The sequence below is a fragment of the Choloepus didactylus genome, chromosome 10, assembly GCF_015220235.1.
Source record: "Choloepus didactylus isolate mChoDid1 chromosome 10, mChoDid1.pri, whole genome shotgun sequence".
In the NCBI taxonomy this organism is placed as follows: Eukaryota; Metazoa; Chordata; class Mammalia; order Pilosa; family Megalonychidae; genus Choloepus; species Choloepus didactylus.
Window position 1 is genome coordinate 85,684,185 of NC_051316.1, and position 21,757 is coordinate 85,705,941.

General features: G+C 36.1%; 1 protein-coding gene across 4 annotated transcripts in view; it reads right to left on the reverse strand.

Annotated features, from left to right (window-relative positions):
• The window catches only part of RNF38 (ring finger protein 38), a 175,869-nt gene that overhangs the window by 95,622 nt on the left and 58,490 nt on the right, over positions 1-21,757 (reverse strand). For all 4 annotated transcript variants that reach the window (XM_037851067.1, XM_037851066.1, XM_037851064.1 and 1 more), the window contains exon 2: positions 7,595-7,665. In XM_037851067.1, coding sequence (XP_037706995.1) covers positions 7,595-7,665 — 71 coding nt within the window. The remainder of the gene's footprint in view (positions 1-7,594; positions 7,666-21,757) is intronic.

A 21,757-nucleotide genomic window follows, 5' to 3' on the forward strand; every position in this document is an offset into this window, starting at 1 on the left:
AAAAAGCAAGTCCATACACACAGAAAGTTGATTCCTGGTAGCCAGAAGCTGGCAGAAAGAAAGAATGGGAAGTGATTGCTAATGGGTATGGGTTTTTCTTTGAAGGATGATGAAAAATGTTGTAAAACATTAGATAGTTACAAATCTCTTTGACTATACTAAAAACCATTGAAATGTAGACTTTAAAATGATGAATTTTATGGTATATGATTTAAATCTCCATAAAGCTGTTTTTAAAAAAAATTAAGGGAAAATTTTGAAGCATTTTCTCATGATACAAGCACTACTAAATCAGCTTAATTATAATTGTTATTGAAATTCTTTGTATCTCTATCAGTTTTGTGTTTTTGCCTACTGTATTGGACACACTCGATGGTGAACACCAATAGAGACATGTCCAATTATATAATCCATTCCCATGAGTGCTAACAAAACCTGTGACTTGCTTCCAACCAAAAGAATATAGCAAAGGTGATGGAATGTCACTCCTGTGATTACGTTTTTATTATATAAGACCCCATTTTAGCAGACTGGAGGGATTCTCCTGCTGTCCTTAAAGAAGAAAAGAGCCATGTTGTAAAGTATTTATGGAGAGGATTATGTGGGCAGGGAACTGTGGGTAGCCTCTAGGACCTGTGGTTGGTCTCCATCCAACAGCCAGTAAGAAGCTGGGCCCTTGTCATACAGCTACAAGGAAATGAATTCCGCCAATAACCTGAATGAGCTTGGAAGAAGCAGATTTTTCCCTAGTTGAGCCTCCAGATGAGAATGCAGCTCAGCCAGCATCTTGACTGCAGTTGTGTCTGATCCTGAGCAAAGGACCCTGTTCAGCCATGCCAGGTGTCCTGAGATAATAAATGTGTTGAAACAAGCTGCTACATTGTGATTTGCTACATGGCAATAGAAAACAAATATATCTACTCTCACTACAAAACCTCTTAACTGATATTCCTACCTGTACAGTATCTGTATGCCTCTACGATTGTGACTTTTGTTACTTTTTTTCTTGTATTTCTAGTGTTTTTGACTTAAATATTTGAGGTATGATAGTTCATGACTGTTCAATATTCACTGAGCATTATGCCTTTTGATCCTTTAGTCCAGAGTAAAACCATTTGCCTTGAATCCTATTTAAATGTCACTACTGTTTTCTTTCTATTTGTGTGTGCTTGATACTATCTTTTATTTTCATTATTCTGCATTTTTAGGTATATCTCTTAAGTAAAGCATATATGAAATATGCTTTTTAATCTGTTCTTTTAATTGGTAAAATTAACACATCCACATCTATTACAACTAATTTACTTTCACTTAGCCATATTATTTTATGATTTGTTGATCCTTACTTATTTTCTAAAGGTGTCTAAAACCTTCAATGTATTTTTAATTAATAGATGAGGTTTTCTCCAGTTCTCTTTATTTTTCCTCTTTTGATTTAAAATTATGCATCTTAGTTCCATTCCAATATTAATGAACTTTAATTTTTTAATATTTGAATTCTATTTCTCTATCAATACCAAGAACTGAACAATTCTTTGAATCATCCCCACTCTTCCCATCACTTTTTAAATGGATAAACACTGTTAACTTTTACAAAATAATTCCTATCTTAAGCTAGAGGATCTTTCTCTATCCCCTTTCTACCAAGGGACTTCAGTGCACCATACATGTTCCTAAGAAACTATAAAACAATCTTCTGTGTTTATCTTTTTGTTGCTATTCCTCACCAATACTTTTAGACAGGTAGAAGCTTCAGAATTACTATCAGAAGCTTATCTTCCCCTCAACTTAGAAACATAGAAATAAATTTTAGAGACCATCTGTGCCAGTTTGAATATACTGTGTCCCCCAAATGCCATTATCTTTGATGTAATCTTGTGTGGGCAGACGTTATCAGTGTGGATTAAATTGTAATTCTTTGAGTGTTTCTGTGGAGATGCACTCCACTCAACTGTGGGTGATGACTCTAACTGGATAATTTCCATGGAGTGTTGACCCGCCCATTGGGTGGGCCTTGATCAGTGGAGCCATATAAATGAGCTGACAGGCAGAGGGAACTCAGTGCAGCTGTGAGTGATATTTTGAAGAGAAGCTGCAGCCAAGAGGGACACTTTGAAGAAAGCACAGGAGCTGCAGATGAGAGACAGTTTGAAGACAGCCATTGAAAGCAGACTCTTGCTCCAGAGAAGCTGAGAGAGGACAAATACTGCAAGTGCAACTAAGAGTGACATTTTTGAGGAACTGCAGCCTAGAGAGGAACGTCCTGGGAGAAAGCCATTTTGAAACCAAAACTTTGGAGCAGATGCCAGCCATGTGCCTTCCCAGCTAACAGAGGTTTTCTGGACACCACTGGCCATCCTCTAGTGAAGGTACCCGATTGCTGATGTGTTTTGGACACTTTATGGCCTTAAGACTGTAACTGTGTGACCAAATAAACCCCCTTTATAAAAGCCAATCCATCTCTGGTGTTTTGTATTCGGGCAGCATTAGCAAACTAGAACACCATCTAACCCAAGATAACAAATAGGCTATTTTCTCACATACCAGCCCAATCTTTATAACTACTTGAAACCCATGTCAAGAAGGGTTCTGAGGCTGTGTCAGGTTGGCAGAAAATAATGTCATTGTCAATCAGTGGTATCTGCCCAGGGCAGAAGGTAGGGAGGGGGATATGTAGAAGGAGGGGGTGGGGGTGGGGGGCAGAGTAAAGGCTCATATGCCACAAATGTATTACACTGTTCTGGTCCAACCACCCCTACTACACCCACTCTAAATGCAAAAGAGAACTATCAGGACCAAAAAGACCTCTGACTTCTGCCAAAAGGCTCCCAAACAACATGAGAAGTTACATTTGACTGAACAGACCTCACTTCCTAGCATGATAGGCAACTACTAGCTTTTAAAAATAAATGACAGCCAAGCTCCAACCAACAGTATTCCCAAAAACCCTAAAGAATACTTGGGTCTCTAGCTGAGACTCTGTAAAAGTTTCACTTACTAAGTTTATTCTTCAGAAACTTAAAACTTCCAGGTAAGTCCCAAAACCCAGAGGCACCAGCCTCTTCAAGAACATCAACCAGCTGCATCCCCCTTCCTCATAATGTTGACACTCGTTTTCAATATGAACAAGTTAGAGTGGTCACTGCCTAGATATCCCTGAAGACTGAGACAGTGATCAAACGAGAGAAAGGGATAGCAACTGACAAGACAGAATTTAACAATGGATTACAAATACTGAATGTTTATATAATTTTTTTGTTTCTAGGGTACCAGAATAGCTAGAAGGAAATAACTGACATGGTGGAGCTGTAATATATAGCATGCTTTGAAATTTGCTCTGTAGCTACTTGTTTAACTATACTTTAAAAGTTATCACATTTCTCTCTCTATTTCACAATAAGGAAATAACTGAAATTTTGGAACTGTAACCCATAACATTCTTTGAAATTTGCTAACTACTTGTTAAATCATACTTTGAAAGTTATCACTTTTCTGTATATATATTTCACAATAAAAAATATAAATAAATAAATAAGTGATAGCCAAGCCCAACCAACAGTGTTTCTGAAAACCCTGAAGTATACTTGGTTCTCTGTCTGAGATTCTATAAAAGTTTCACTAAGTTTATTCTTCAGAAACTTAAAACCTCCAGATTGTTTCTATGCCAGATAAGTCCCAAAACTCAAAGGCACCAGTCTCTTCAAGAACATAAACCTGCTGCACCCCCTTCCCCATAATGTGGAACACCTTTTTCATATTAACAGTTAGAGAGGTCAATGCCTAGATATCCCTGAAAATTGAGACAGTGATCAAATGAGAGGGAGGAGTAGCAACAGACAAGATAGATTTAACAAAGGATTATGGCTATTAAATCGCTATATAGTTATTTCTTTTTAGTCTCTAGTGTATTAGAACAGCTAGAAGGAAATATCTGAAATTGTGGAATTGTAACCCATACCATACTTTGAAAATTGTACCATAATTACTTGTTAAACCATGTTTTGAAAGTTATTACTTTTCTGTATATATGCTTATTTCACAATTTTAAAAAGTTAAAAAAATAAATATGACAAAACCTGAAAGGAAGAAACTCAAACACAGTAAAAAAAAAAAAAAAAAAAAAAAAGTAAGAATTTTTTTTAAATGTAAGAAAATGAAAAAATGAAGATACCTAATTACCAAAAGATAGGATATATGAAACTGAAAATTCTGTTGCGTTATCAGGCATCTAATTTTTTAAATAAATTTCCTAGTTTTGTTTTGAAATTTTCAGTAATACCCACTTTCACTCACTAAGAACCATCAATGGGTCAGGTCTTATCAGGAGACTTCACACACCTCAGTCTATGAAGTGAGACAGCCTGAGTGCAAATCTCAGCACCAATACTTGCTAGGTATGTGACCTTTGGCAAGTTGCTAGTTGGTCTATCAGTTTCTTCTTCATATTTAAAGTGGGAACAATGGAGGATTTAATGCAGAGTGCTTAGAAAAGACTGCCTGCCAACTGCCTCAATTTCATTGTGATTCTCCAGAGTCTATACCACTTGCAGATATATTTTTCTCTGAGCATGTCCAAGTCAAGTAAATGAAGCTAAAGCAGGAATGGATTTCTTTTGATGGTAGAGAGCAAATTCTAGAGCAAGGCAGCCTGGGTTTGAATCCCAGTTATATGACTTACACTACTTATACTACGGTGTAACCTTGAGTGATTATCTAATCTGTGCCTCAGATTCCTCATCTACAAAATAGGGATAAAATAGTCTCAACTTATAGGATGTTGTGACTACCTTGTTTTAGAAGGCAACCTTCTCCCAATACTATGATAACCCTTCCCTGCTTTGTTTTTCTTTGTAACACAAATGACCAATTAACAATATCTTTATTTATTGTCTCACCAATTTCCATTCCACCTGCAGAAACTAAGCTCCATAAAAGCAAGAACTTCTGTTTTGCTTAATGCACTCTTCCCCAATGCCTTAAACAGTGCTTGGTATATAGTAAGTGCTCAAATTTAATGAATAAATTACATGCTCACTACCCAGAAATTGCAAGGTATAGCTCTGTAATGAATATAAAGATTTTGCTGAAAGGATTGTGGGAATTGCTGTATCCAATATAAACTGTTAATATGAGAGTGCAATTCACAGTATTTAATAATTAACCCCAGAGCTGCAATTGGCCCCTTCCAGCACTATATGCTACAAACCAATGTGCATCTACAGAGAAATTTAACTTAGAGAACAGGCCAACCCAAGGGATTTGGGGGTGTGCCAGCACGTCTAAGATTATAGAGGGGAGACCCCAGCAAATGGATTGGCCTTCTTTCTCCTTGCCTGACCCATGGGTTCCACCCCCTCAGTCCCACATGAATTAGTTAAAAATAACGCAACTATTAAGAAAAATCTTTTGTTTTCCAATCTGAGTAAAGGACCATGCCTGGGTGGAGTGCCAGTGCTCTGCTAACCTGAAAGGTCACCGAGCACAATAAGCAAAGCATCAACATGCATGCAACAACGTGCTCAGAAAAGCTAGCCAATATTATACATGACTTGCACATTGGGGATATATGATCTGGTCTAGTTCCAGGGCAACCTTGGAACAAACAATTTCTCCCACTGGGGTCACAGCTTCCAAGTTTAAACAAAACAAGGTGGGGGGGCGGGAGAGGGAGTGGATTAGACAATCCCTTCAGCTCTCAGGGGTGTGTGTGTGTGTGTATCTGTGTGTTTAGATGTACACATCCAAGAGGTATGTGGGGGATAGCAGATTTATTTTTGTTTTTGCAAAATCAATACCCATTTGTTACAGAAAGAAGATTTAATTGCTGCAAAGAAAAGAGATCCACCCCTGTCCTCCCCACAAGGAAGGCTGATAATCCTATTTTAAGCTGGACTCTACATCACCCAACTTTAGTCCTCCTCATCCCACTTATCACTCTACATTTTTTCTCCACTGCATTTACCGTAACATACTATATAATTCGTGTTATTTTTATTGTATCTCCCACCTCCCACTCCATTAGATTGCAAACTTATGAAAACAGTGAACTTTATCTGTTTTGTATCCTGAGGTATTCCCTAAGTACCTAGACACACAGCTGCCAATCAATAAATAGTATTTGCTAACTGAATTAGCTGAAAAAATTATAAATCCATAGTCAGAGATCCTAGTATATATCTTTGGAAAAAAATTTCATCTTCCAAAAGCACAAAATCAGTGATAAAGATTCAGAAATTAGGAGAAAAACCATTTTAACTGAGATGGAAAGTACCTGGCAAAGGTGGACTAGAATCTCATCTCCAGACTCTAAGACCCAGAGACAACAGAGAGCACAATTCTGCTTCACCACTATGAATGCGCAAATGGACAGAAAAGCATATTATACTTGACAGGGCAAAGAAAATTAAACTCAAAAACATCTCCAGAAATACAAAGCACAGAATTTGTTTATAATATTAATGACCTAAAGTGATTTTGCCTTTTCCCTCTATCTTCACTCTGTTTGCAAATCTCCTTTCTAAAAATCTGTGGTATACCAAATTTAATGGAACTGAATTCTAGAAGTCTCTTTCAGTGGCTTGTACTCTGAAAGAAGTTAAAAGTGAAACTCATGTCTCTGGAATACCGTAATAATAAAAGAGGCCCTGGAATTCCATGCACAATATCACTCTCTGTAAACAGACTGAATTCTATCTGAGCAAAGCTCACAATGACAGAGAAACCAACAAACAGAACAAAGAAAGCCATCTGGAAAATCCCAGTGATCAACTAACTTCTTGATTTAGCTCCAACAGGATGAGGGAGGAGGCCCTTGATTGCTTGGACTGGTCTGCAATGGAAACTACTTATGGAGTGATACATTCCCGCTTACAAAACACAGGAAATGGGAGGGAAGCCACTGGAAATCGATGGTGGAAAGTACTAAAGTTAAAGCCATCCAACATCAGCAGCTAGATGTTCCAAACACTTAGCCCACAGAAATATCTACTGCAAGGGCTTGGCAGTCAACAACCAAGGGTGCTAATGAGTAATGAAAAGTTCCCAAAGACCAGGTAAAAAGAACAGGAGCAAAACAACACAGTGAAATAAAACCAACAGAAAACCACAAAATCTATTCTCAGTCATCAATATTTAAACTGGGCTTTGATAACAGAGCCCCCAAAAACGTAAAGTATGAGAAGAAAATGTCATTTTTCAACTCCAAAGATAAACAAATTTAAAAATGTCCAAGATATTTCAATTGGAAACCAACTCAAGTTTCTAAGACAGCTACAAGCTTTGGGAACACATGTTCATATATTAAGATCATCTACTTTCGAAAAAAAAAGGATCATCAATCCAGGCTGTGCAAGGAGAGAGGGACAGGAAAACGGAGGGATGACCAAGAGTCCAGCCCACATCCTGGGAATTATCCTCAGGCTTTCTGGAACACTCTAATAATCTGACACACAAACCAGCAAGGATCTCAGTATCTCAATATTGTACCTCCCAAATCAAACTCTCCTGGCCCTGAGTCCAGAAGTTATGTAAATGAATCCAGCAATTTCAGGTTGACATGCATGTTCACCGTGGCAGACATCAACAAGGACCTCACCTTGTCACTGTCATCATGAAAAATGTGGTCGTGATGGATGGACTGGTACTGAAAAGAAGCACCAACACTTCCTACAAGAGAAAGGGAGGAAAAGTTAAGATGCAATAATTCTTTACATTTAAATTGCTTTACCAATTCAAATTGCTCTTACATCCATTATCCCATATAATCCTCATGAAGTAGGCAGGGTCAGGATTAAATGAGGAAAACAAAGCACAGAGAGGGTGACTTGCACAAAGTAGCATTCAGTGAAATGGCAGGTCTAAAACTAGAACCCAGTTATCCAAATCCCTAATTCAACACTTTCTATTATTGAGTGGTATGCTTTCAAAGTAAGGCTACCCAAATAAACACAATAACCTTCAATAAGGGAGACTCCAATTTATGAAGAAGAAAATGACACTCCTTTTCAGACTATACAATACTTTCTTTGAGAAAAAAATTTGACCCTATAGATTCTTAGCCATTAGTTAACACAATGTAATTCACAATCATAAAAGAGTATAAATGGGTTTTTATTACTTTAAAAGTACATGTTTTAAATATATCAACCATCTGTTAATTTCAAGAACCATCCTTAATAACAACAGCTCTATGATGATAGTGACATTTCTAACCAATAGTGAAACAAACAATTATTTAATAAATGATTGGAACAAATGATTAGCCATTTGGAAAAAAGGTTCAATTCCTACCCTTATACCACACACAAAATGGTGGCTCAAAGATGTATGTAAATGTAAAAAATGAAACCATAGTATTAGAAGAAAATGTAGGAGAATATTTTATAATCTTGGGGTAAGGAAAACCTTCTGAAGAAGATATTATAACAAGAAGCCATAAATGAAAACTCAACACACTACTGTGGACCAAAGGTTAACAAAACCCCTTTCTCCTTAGACTTGAGAATCTGACTTTCATTTAACCCGTTAATCTGATTAAGACAGCACCCTGACAAATATGTTATTTGGCAACACTGCTTAATGTATAAATAACCTGATGGGTAAATTGCATCTGAACTAGAAGTACAACTCTACTAGTAGAGAACTATATTTTTAAGCTTCCCAGAGAGTGGTGACGTGGAATCAGGCATGTCCCTTGTGGGATCCTAGAAGCTATGCATATGGAGTTAATTGCTGGAAGAGATATCTTCCCCTTTAGAAATGTGGCAGCTCTACACCCAAGGTGGATGCTGTCTCTGCATCTGAACTGTCAGAAGAGTGCATGAGTAGGCATAAACTGTTGCAAGGACTCCACTGTGTTACTGATAAGTTGCAGTTTCTGTCCTACATCCTTATGAATAATGTGGTACCAAGTAAGACCTATGGTGTTTTTACCAGTCTGAATGTTTAAACATTTAGTTGAACCTAAGAAGACACCACTCCCTCATACCTGTGGACATTACACTGACATATCCAATATTCAGTAAATCCTACAATGCCATCAATTAAGATGCACAAATCTTCCATATGCCATTAAGAAGGAAAAATGCTGCCAACTAAACTGACAGAATGCTTTCTTAATACTAATTTTTTTAATTTCACACTTACTGAAATAACTTTTAGACTTGTTTAAAGTTGGTTTTTGTATTACTCTTATGCATTCACAAAAAGAAAATAAGAGAAAAAGACACCATTTCTACAAATTCAAAATACCAAAAACAAACAAAAGGAATTCAAATCAGCAATAGCAAAGAAACTGAGAAAATTATATTAAAAAAAAAAACCTACAAAAGATAAACACCTCACCTACCTAGATGAATTTAACCAGTTAATTTCTTCAAATTCAGATCCAATAATCCCTGTGACAATGACTATTCCTAACATAGATGGTGTCTCCCAACTCATTTTTTATATGGCTTTGATTATAAACTATAAAAAGGACAACATTAACCTAAGAAAACAAATTAATCTCACTTGTGAACACAGGAATAAAAATACTAAATAAAATTACAGCATAAACAGTAATATACAGAATAGTGACAGCATATATAACATAGTATGGCACCCTAATTACCTAAGGAAAGCAAAAGTGATTCAATAAAAGAAACATTATTAATATAAAGTATTAGGATAAAAAAACTATTATAAGCTTGATCACATCAAAAGATCCTGAGAAAGCACATAATATTTACTATCTATTTCTATTTTCTATTTTTACCTTTGCAGAAATAAACTTGGTAAAAAACTCAGCAAGGTTTTACCACTGGATGACAATTCTGGGAAGGATGAGGTAGGGAGGTAGAGGTGTCAAACAAGTTACAATTGTGGATAAGAATAACATAAAGCATAGAGTTCTCTATAGTACAGATACCAGTTAACATCATTTCACATATCCCAACTCCATGATTTGGAAAAATATACAATAATGTCTGCAAACATAAAAATCTTCTGGGATAATGGAATAGCAAATCAAATCACAACATAAACTATTCTGTCAAAAAATATGGTAGATGTGTTTTACGAAGAAAGTCCATTAACCAATATCTTGTGAGACTAAAGTGGCAATGTTGAAAGAAATCCTAAGGATTGATGGTTATAAGCAAATATTAGATATTTTCAAAGAGGAACCCAAATAGACAATATTATTTCATTCTTAATACAAAATCTGTGTATTTAACCTAGCATGTTGTGTGCATTTCTATTGGACACAGTCTAAGAAAGATAAATTTTAAGGTAGAAAGAATTCACAAAAAAAACCACCTAATCACTGGGGGTTGGGGGTGGGTGGGGGGGCACCAACACATTGGATGACTGCCAAAAACGAGGACTCTATGAGGACTGGAAAATGATGGTTGAGATATATTTAGCCACTTAGAAATCTCTTCTGAAAGAGTATATCAGAAATAAATGAAAACCACAAGAACCAAAAGGTGGAAAGAAACCAGCTATCCATCAATAGATGAATGGATAAACAAAATGTGTTATATACATACAATGAATATTATGTAGCCATAAAGAGGGATAAAGTTCTGACACATACTACAACATGGATGAACCCTGAAGACAGATTGCGAGAAATAAGCTAGACACAAGAGGACAGGCATTCTATGATTTCACTTATATGCAATATCTAAATTAGGCAAATTCATGGAGACAGAAAATAGATTAGGCATTACCAGAGGCTGGAGGGAGGGGCAATTATTGCTTAATGGGTATACAGTTTGTGTTTTGAGTCATGGAAAAGTTTTCGTAATGGATAGTGGTGATGATTGGACAACACTGTAAATGTAATTAATGCCACTGAAAAATTGTTAAAATGGCTAATTTTATGATATGTATTGTTACCACGATTATTTAAAAAAAGCTAAAATTGGTGGGGGTAGAGATCAATTAACAGACATCCACATGCACCAAGAATGAATCTAGACACTAGATTTTATTGAGTTTTTCACAACTCGATAAAACAGATCATAGACCTAAAGGTAAAATGCAAACTGTAAAACTTCTAGAATATTCTAGAATATAACAAAGGAGAAAATCTAGGTGACCATGGGTTTGGCAATGAGTTTTTTAGATACAACACCAAAAGCACAATGCACGAAAGAAAAAACTGATAAGTTGGTCTTTGTTAGAATTAACAACTTCTGTTTTGCAAAAGACACTGTTAAATAAATTTAACCAAGGATACAAAGAACTTGTATGCAGAAAACTACAAATCTTTACTGAAAGAAATTAAAGAAGATCTCATAAAATGGAACTATATCCCACATTCATGGATTAGAAGACTTAATATCATTAAGATGCCAGTACTACTGAAAACAATCTAAAGATTTTATACAATCCCAACCAAAACTCCAACAGCCAGTGTTCTTTGCAGAAATGGAAAAGCCAATCACCAAATTCATATGGAAGGGCAAGGGACCTGGAATAGCCAAAAACATTTTTCAAAAGAACAAAGTTGGAGGACTCACACATTCCAATTTCAAGACTTACTACAGTAATCGAAACAGTGTGATACTAACAACAGACATATAGACCAAAGGAATAGAACTGAGAGTTCAGAAATAAACCCACACATCTATAGCCACCTAATATTTGACAAGGGTGCCAAGTCCACTCAACGGGGAAAGAAAAGTCTCTACAACAAATGCTACTGAGAAAACTGGGTATCTACATACAAAAGAATTAAAGTGGACCCCTGCATCACATCACTTACAAAACTGAACTCAAAATTGATTAATGACCTAAATATAAGAGCTAAAACTATAAAACTCTTACAAGAAAACCTAAGGGAATGTCTTCAGGACCTTGCATTAGGCAATGGATTCTTAAACTTCACACTGAAAGCACAAAAAGAAAAAATAGGTAAATTGGAATTCATCAAAATTTTAAAAATTTGTGTATCAAAGGATAGTATCAAGACAGTGAAAAGATAACCTATAGAATGGGAGAAAATATTTGCAAACCATATAGCTGGTAAGGGTTTAATATCCAGAATATATAAAAGAACTCTTACAACTTAAAAACAAAAAACAACCCAATTTTTTAAATGGGCAAAGACAAGTATATGATGATACCATGAACCACTGATTGTACACTTTGGATGATTATCTGTATGTGAATATATCTCAGTAAAATTGCATTTTTTAAAAATGGGCAAAGGACTTCAACAAGCGTTTCTCCAAACAAAGATATACAAATGGCCTACAAGCATGTGAAAAGATGCTCAACATTATTGGCCATTAAAGAAATGCAAATGAAAACCACAATGAAATACCCCCTCACACCCACTAGAAAGGCTATTTAAAAAGTGGAAAATAAGTGCTGGTGAAGATAAGGAGAAATAACAACCCTCATACATTGTTGGTGGGAATAAAATATGTTGCGGCCACTGCAAAAAACTGGTAGTTTCTCAAAAACCTCAATATGATGGATAGACAGATGGAGAGAGAAGATAAAGAGAGAGGAAAGAGGGAAAGAAGAAGAGGAAGGGAGGGAAGTAGGTAGGGAGGGAAGGAAGGAGATGGCCAATGTGGCCAATGTCAAAAAGTTGGTGGATCTCGCTATCTGGGTAGGGGATATTTTGGGGTTGTCTGTCAGGGTTTTGTATCATTTTTACAACTGTCCTGTTGGTCCTGTAAGTCTGAAGTTATTTCAAAGTAAAATCAAAGAATAAAAAGTTAAGCATAGAATTACATATGACCTGGAAATCCCATTTCTAAGTATATACCCAAAAGAATTGAAAGCTGAAACTCAAACAGAGATTTGTGCACCAATGTTCACAGCAGCATTACTCACAATAACCAAAGGGGGCAAACAATACAAGAGCCCATGAACAGACAAATGGAGAAACAAAATATGGTATATACATACAATGACATGGAACAACATGGATGAACTCTGAAGACATCCTGTCGAGTTAAACAAGATCTTACTCTAAGATCTACTGACACAAAAGGACAAATAGAATAAACAAATTTATAGAGACAGAAAGTAGAATGTAAGTTTGCCAGGGGTGGTGGAAATTGGGAATTAATGCTCAATGAGTACAGAGTTTCTGTTTGGGGTGATGGAAAAGTTTTGGTAAAGGATGGTGGTGATGATAACACAACACTGTGAATGTAATTAATACCACTGAAATGTACACTTGAAAGCGGTTAAAATTGGAAATTTTACGGTATGTATTTTACCCCAATAAAATTTTTTTAAGATTCCTTCCTTGGAAACTTGGGGCTATAAACCCAAAAAAACATGCATCTATCCTATGTTTCAAGGTAACTAAATACTTGAGTTGATGAGGCCAAGTTCCACTTTACAGAAGAATGGCAGCTAATAAATATAGGAAGGAATTTCAGAAACAGAAAACATCATTTTGCAAACCCTGTAAAATTATCTATCACATCTGGCCCTGTTTTCTGAAAGGTATTAACAACCCTTCCCAAATTGGGCTTTTGAAAACTTAATTAATTAGTCTACCAACCACCATAATCCACATGACTGACATGATGCTAAAAAGCATTTAAACTCATAATCAATAATATAAAAAAGAAAAAAGCTACATTTTTGTTCATTCTACACTAAGAACCCTAAGCTGACTTTAAAAAAAAAAAAAAATTCCAGCCCTAGAACCCTTCCCTGTACTTTCAAGTATATGTTACTGCAATTATTGTCCAAAAGAGAGAGACTGAGCACTTAAGCCTAATTTTCTGGTTCTCCTCCCATTTACTGTTATCTCAGGGCCTTTCCCTCTAGCAGAAAAAAATTTTTTAAGTGCTTCATTTTATAGCAGGGCATGAAAGCATGTTGAGTCTTACCTAATACTTCGCCTGAAGTTGCTAAATTCTGGAACATGATTTCTCTAGGTTTCAGTCACATCACTTGCAGATTAACTGCTTCACAGCTGCTACCAGGATACCAGGGTTTACAGCACGGCCACAAACAAATGTGCTAAGATGGTTACATTTTAACAGCAAATTAACAATTTCCTGATTTCTGCTCCAAAGATCCATCTAATTGGTCAAACCCAACTTTATTTACTCATCTATTCTTAATGTTTTATACTCTCTCTAAATGAACTTATAACACAACAGAATGCAGGAAAATTTACAGGACAAACTTATGGCTCTATCAGATACTACACTGTAAGACATTATTAATGTTAGAAGTTAAGTAACATGTTAATAAAATCCAACTTTGCTCTGTAATTAAGGATTACCTTTACAATAGGTTCTGCTTATTTACCATTACAATAATATCTTATTGCTACATCCAGGCAGAAAGAGCAGAAAACTTGATTTCAGGACTTTGGATTATTTTATTGTTGTTTTTAACAGCTTTATCAAAATACACACCATACAATTCACTTATTTAAAGTACACAATTCAATGGTTTTTAGTATTTTCACAGAATTGTACAACCATCATTACAATCAATTTTAGAACATTTTCATCATCCCCAAAAGAAAACCCATACCTAGTACCTCATTCTCTCCTCCCCTAAACTTCTGACAACCACTAATTTACCTTCTGTGTATTTGCCTATTCTAGACATTTTATATGAATGGAAATATAAAACATGGTATTTTGTAACCAGCTCCTCTCACCTAGCGTAATGTTTTCAAGGTTCACCCATGTTGTAACATTCATCAGAATTTCGTTTCTTTTTATAACCAAATGATCATCCATTGTATGCATATACAACATTTTGTTTATCCATTCATCAGTTCATGGACATCTAGGTTGTTTCCACTTCAAACTAACATGAATAATGCTGCTGCAAAAATATACATACAGCTGTTTGGGTGGATGTATATTTTCATTCTCTTGTAGTGGAATCATTAAGTCATATGGAAACTTAACCTTTTGAGGAACTGCCCAACTGTTTTACAAAGTGGCTATACCGTCTTACATTCCCACCAGCAATGTAAAAGGGCTCCTCAGGTTGTTTTTTTTTTTTTTTTTTATTTGAGCAGAATGAGCCTTGGAGTCAGACCTTAGTCCAGTTCAGCCAGATACTGGCTATGTGACCTTAGGCAAGTCACTTAAAAGTCATGTGTCTTCTTCAAAATGAGAATAATACCTATATCTACTTCACAGAGTTGTTCTTAATGTTATTGTTAAGATTAAATGTATAAAAATGCTCTGCACAGTCCTAACACATACCAATTCAGTAAATGGTATAATTAACAATTCTATTCAAACAAAAGCTGCTGATTTGCCTGTGAGACACTGTCTAAGTCCTTCATTTTTTGCTAGAACTCTTAATTTTCACTGCACACATTATACTGTAATTTTTTGGTTACATGTCTGTCTCTCCAATGAGTCCATGAGCTCCTTAATTTACCTTCTCATCTTCTGGCATGGAGCATATGGCAGGCAGTAAGTAATAGCAGAAATAAAGGAAGGCAGAAAGAAAGAAAAGAGGGAAAGAGAGAAAGTTAAAAAAGGAAGAGGGAGAAATAAATGAAAGGAAGACGTCTTGATTCTTTCTCTTCACTCGTTGTGCTTTAGCCCTTCCACCCTCCCACCACCGCATGAGATTTAATTACACCTTCCTCCACTTTCTCTGGCAAGCTGCTTATGCTTCACACTATGCCTTCTATATGATAGTTAAATATAGATAAATTCAATTTCCCCAATTGGACCACATGTTCTTTGGAGTCAAAAGACGAGCTTTATTCATCTTTATAATTCCCGTAGAGCCTAACGCCAAGTTTAGTTTCACAGAAGGCCGTAGGAAAAGGTTACTGAATAAATAAAGACCGAGACACTAAGTTGCTCTGATTTTATACCTAACAAAGGAACTGATCAAGTGTGACAAGGAGTATATTACAATGGATAGATGCAACAAGGGCACAAGATGGGGGAAATACCCTCTCTTCTCTACTTAAGGCTATAATTCTTGGGTGGTTCATTCTAAAGAGATCCTGAGCATTTCCTGAACACTTCCTCTTCACCAGACATGCATGCAAGACACAGCAAAAGGCAAGGCAAAGTCCCTAGCTCTACAAAGCTTACATTCCAGTAGACAGCTTGCTATCCTGAAGGGTCTAATTTCATTCCCACTCCTGCAATTGCTTCACTCATTCAATATTTGTCAAGCCCCCATACTAAGTGCCAGGTCTGCCTTAGGCATTGAAAACATGCGTGTAAACAAATTAGGTCTCTGACTTCATGAAACTTATATTTTAACCAATTCTATAAACATGCATTTCCTAGTAAAGATTTCTGTAAAATACCAGAATACTAAAATTTTTAATTAAAGTTTTTAATAGTAACACATGTAGTTTAAAAAGCAAAAAAGAATTAAATGGTTTGAGAATGAAAAAGAATCACACTACCTTCCTCCCTAATCCCCAGACTCTTTTCCCAGAGGCAGGCATCCTCAAATCTTCAGGCATTTCCTCCAGTACTGATCTCAATTTTTCTAAGTAATATATATGTTTTTTAGAGCCACTTCTTGGTTATCAATTTTGTGAATTATTTACTGAATTTTCTGCCATGTGATCAGAGGACTAAACTCTTCCACCCCTCCTACTCTACCACCCATCTAACCCTCTAAAATAATTTGTCACATTTTGTTCTGGTATTAAGTTCATGGTCATTGAAATTCCAGAAACAGACAAGATCTCCTAAGGAGAAGCTGAAGCCAGAGAAAATCAGAAGGCCAAGAACTAAAATTTTCTGAACTATGATACATTTGGAAAAGGGGAGACAATTAATAAATAAGATAAATGAAGAGGAACCAAAGACAAGGCAGTATGTTCGAAGCTAAGGGAGGAGCGAGAAGGAAGTGTCTGATTTTCTGATTTAAGTGATCTTAAGTATCAACAAAATTTAGTAGCAAAGGAAACAGTTCCTCTTTTCACTTTTCTAATTTTTATGTGAGTAAAATTTGAGAACTTCAGATAGAGAAAAAGAAGCTCCAATTTCCAGAACATCTCCTTATACTTTTTGAGGGGAGATGAAGAGAATACAAACATTCTGAATCCAAACAAAAATATGGACTGGATGTGGTCCACTCCTCAGTTTGTGAAATAAGTAATATAAATGGTTTCCAGGTGTTCTTCCACAGCTTAATATTAATCTAAGTATTGACTTTTTCATCTATTCATTACCGCCTGTTGGACAAGATAAAATGCAGCCATTCAGTAGAAAATGCCAGGTATGCATGTGCTTAGAATGGGTTATCATCTAACTACTAATTACAACCACTAAACATAATAAAATAATATACTTATTTTAGTTTAGTTCTTACATGAATTCAAATATTTGGGCAAAAGCACTTGAAATCATGAACATCCTCCCTAAATGATAAATGAAACAAGAAAAATTTCTAGTATAGATACAACATTGATATTCACGTACAACTTTTCACTGAACAATATAAAAAGGCTTGATATGAAAAAAAAATTCTCAGGGTCAAAAAAAAAGTAACTTAAAAAGAAATAATAAGAAACCAAAAATCCAGCCAAAAAAAGGACAAAGAATACTCAATTCAGAAAAGAAAATATGAATGGCCTTTCAATACATACAAAAGATAAGCTTCTCTCAAAAGAAAAATGAAAATGAAAATTATATCTTTCTCACCCATCAGATTAGTAAAGATCAAAAAGTCTGATAATTCAGTGACCGAAAAGGTATAAACTAAATAGGCACTCAAACATGGCTAGTAGTAGATACATGAACTAGTACATCTAAACCAGTACATATTCTACAAAGAGCAATTTGTCAGTAAATACTCAAATGAAAAACACAGACCTTCCAACTATCAAAGTTTATTTTACAGGTATACTAACCCAGGCAAAATGATATGTGTATAAATTATGCATCACAGTTTATTACGTATCTCCCCAGATCAGATCTGGCTCCATGCTTTATATACATTGTTTTATAAGTGCAAAAAACAGTGTCTGGCACACAGTAGGTGATCAATATTTATTCAACAGAATGAGTAAAAGCAAATATTTTAAAAAGCCTAAATGACCATCAAAAAGGGAACACTCTGCAACTGTAAGTTTAAAAAAAACCCAAAAAATTGAAATATAAAAAGAGTAGGAAGCTCCATGTACTGATAGAGCTCCATTATACACTGTTAAAGGGAAAAAACACTGTAGAACAGCATAGTGGGCCACCACTGTATAAAAGAAACGGGGCTCAGGGAGGTACAGAGATATAAACTGATCATACTGTCCCTAGGTCTAGGAGGCCAGAGTATAGGTTTCAGAGAAAGTCTTTTCATTGCACCCTTTTTTTTTTTTTTTTTGGTTTTTGGTTTTTGGTTTTTTTTTTCCATTTTTATTGAGATTGTTCAGATACCATACAATTATCCAAAGATCCAAAGTGTACAATCACTTGCCCCTGGGTACCCTCATACAGCTGTGCATCCATCACACTTAATTTTTGTTCAATTTTTAGAAACTTTTCATTACTCCAGACAAGAAATAAAGTGAAAGATGAAAAAAGAAAAAAAGAAAAGGAAACTCTAATCCTCCCCTATCCCTAACCAACCCCCCTCAATTGTTGACTCCTAGTATTGATATAGTACGTTTGTTACTGTTTATGAAAAAATGTTGAAATACTACTAACTGTAGTATATAGTTTGTAATAGGTATATAGTTCTTTCCTATATGCCCCTCTATTATTAACTTCTAATTGTATTGTCATACATTTGTTCTGGTTCATGAAGTGATTTCTAGTATTTGTACAGTTGATCATGGACATTACCCACCATTAAGAATCAGACAATACCACCAATGTCAAGTGTCTAACATGCCTCTCCTATCCCCCCCTCTTATCTGCATTTACCTTAGTATATCACCTTTGTTACATTAAAGGAAGCATAATACAATGATTCTATTAGTTACAGTCTCTAGTTTATGCTGATTGCATCCCTCCCCCAATGCCTCCCCATTTTTAACACCTTGCAAGGTTGACATTTGCTTGTTCTCCCTCGTAAAAGAACATATTTGTACATTTTATCACAATTGTTGAATACTCTAGATTTCACCAAGTTACACAGTCCCAGTCATTATCTTTCCTCCTTTCTTGTGGTGTCTCACTTGCTCCCCATCTTCCTCTCTCAACCGTATTCATAGTTACCTTTGTTCAGTGTACTTACATTGTTGTGCTGCCATCTCCCAAAATTGTGTTCCAAACCACACACTCCTGTCTTCTATCACCCTGTAGTCATTGCACCCTTTTTTGTATCTTATAAATTCTGACCCATGTGAAAATATTAACTATTCAAAAAAGTAATTTTAGAAAAGAGATTGGCCTACTCTAAATTACAGTGGTCGTAAAAGAGGGCAGATTCTTAAACACATTTGTGGTTTAGCAAATTGAATATATGAGGCAAAACCCAAAGTCATTATTTTAAAATGAAATGTCACTTGTACCTAAGAAATTATTTGCATTACATTACAAAAGTAAAAAGTAGGTGGAATTAATTAACATATTATTCTGTGACGTATATATAGTTGCTGCTTAAATACAGACCACCATTCAGAGGAGGAACTGAACTTGGAAAAAAAAAACAAACAAAAGTCATGCTCAGTTCTGGTTCGTAGATGTTCAAAAACAGCTGTTGATGCCTTGGCCTTATTAAATGGGTTTTCTAGGCAACAAATGTAATTCAGTTATTTGCAACCCTGTTGTTTTCCTACCAAGAAGGATTTGCAGATTTTTATTCCATAAAAAATAACAACTGTTTCAGAATGGCAGAACAATTCATTTAATTGTTAAGTTTCCCACATGATGCTGTCAACTCCTAATATGAAGGATAGCTTATGTGGGTATGTATATTCGTAGTTGTGAAATAAAATTTTGTAGATGAATCTTTCAATTAAATTAGGCTTTTATCACAATTAAGTGGTAACAGGGTGTTGTGTTTTGTTTTGTTTTGATGAGGGAGGTGCCAGGAATGTGAAGAGTGGGATAGAAAAGTAAAAGATTTGGAGAAGTGTGTGGTAAAATTGTAGGCAAGTCAAATGATCTCAATGCGAATGCTAACAGTAGCAGTAATAATCCAAATGAGTAGAGACCTCAATTCAGTTTGAAAGAGCTAAATCATTCAGTTCCTTTTCTAAAAGATGACTGCCCTTTATTAAAACAGTTATGACAGACTTGTATAGCATATTGTGGAATATTATATTAGATTCATTTACATTCATTTCTTCCTCTTATTATGTATAGGAAATATTCTAAAGTACAGAAGCATAGTCAACAGCAGGCAACAGTCATGACCAGATTAGCACTAAATAAGAACATAATTTACGTTCTTATAAAACGGATAATTATCCATCCTTTAGCTTTATCACAGCAACCAGAGCCAGTAATCTTTGAAGTTTCTTTTCAGACTGGCTATTTCTGAAGGAAAGAGAAGGCAGTTTTCTACCACCAGAGAAGTAAAAAAAGTCAGGCCCTTCCTAGTTCCCTCTCTACTACCCTTTTGCAGGCCAATATGTGAAGAAGCAAATAGGATGGGAGTGGTTGCTCAACAAGGCCAGTCAGGCTGCAATGGTAGGCAGCCAGCCCTTCCATCTCTCTCTTCTGCCACCGCAGCTGAGCAGGGCAGGAAAAGCACAAAGATGCCACACCCCACCCAGCATCAGATGAGTCTTCTACTATGTTGTTTCTCCCTCCCCATGAATCTTAAAATTAAAAAGTCTTCTTATTAACACTTGGTTAACTATTGTGATGCAAGTGAGTCCAAATTAAAATACCAGTAAGTAAAATTAACTGAGAGGAAAAGTTACCTACCTTGGCCAGTTACTGTGTGAAGGCTGATCAGAAACATAGCTATCTTGCCCAAAATTGCTCACATACTTGGTTGTAAAATGTTTATCCTCCCTTTGGGAAACTCAACTGTTTCAACTGAGCCCCAAATTTTTTAAGGGCAACACTTCAAAAAATAAGGGAGGCTTCCCTGAGGAGCTGGGGGAAAACACAGAAGTGTTGGGCTTCCTCACCTGGATTGTTAACTGATGTTCTCACAATGAGGACTGGCAGTTTGATGTGCTGAGCCCCCTATCATGGGACTTGCCCTAATGAAGCTCGTCACTGCAAAGGAGAGGCTAAACCTGCTTATAATTGTGCTTAAGAGTCTCCCCCTGAGTGCCTCTTTGTTGCTCAGATGTGGCCCTCTCTCTAGCTACCTAAGCCAACTCAGCAAGTGATCTCACTACCCTCCCCCGCTACGTGGGATCTGACTCCCAGGGGTGTAAATCTCCCTGGCAATGTGGGATATGACTCCCGGGGATGAATCTGGACCTGAGGTTGTGGAACTGAGCACATCTTCTTGACCAAAAGGGGGATGCAAAATGAAACAAAATAAAGTTTCAGTGGCTGAGAGATCCCAAATGGAGTCGAGAGGTCACTCTGGTGGGCACTCTTATGCACAATACAGAAACCCTTTCTAGGTTTTAGTGCAGTGAAATAGCTATAAATAAATAACTGAAACTATCAAAATACAACCCAGTAGTCTTGACTCTTGAAGACGATAGTATAGCAAGGCAGCTTATCAGGGGTGACAGTGTGATTGTGAAAGCCTTATGGATCACACTCCCTTTATCCAGTGTATGAATGGATGAGTAGAATAATGGTGTCCTAGTTTGCTAATGCTGCAGAATGCAAAACACCAGAGATGGATAGGCTTTTATAAAATGGGGGTTTATTTTGCTACACAGTTACAGTCTTAAGGCCACAAAGCGTCCAAGGTAACA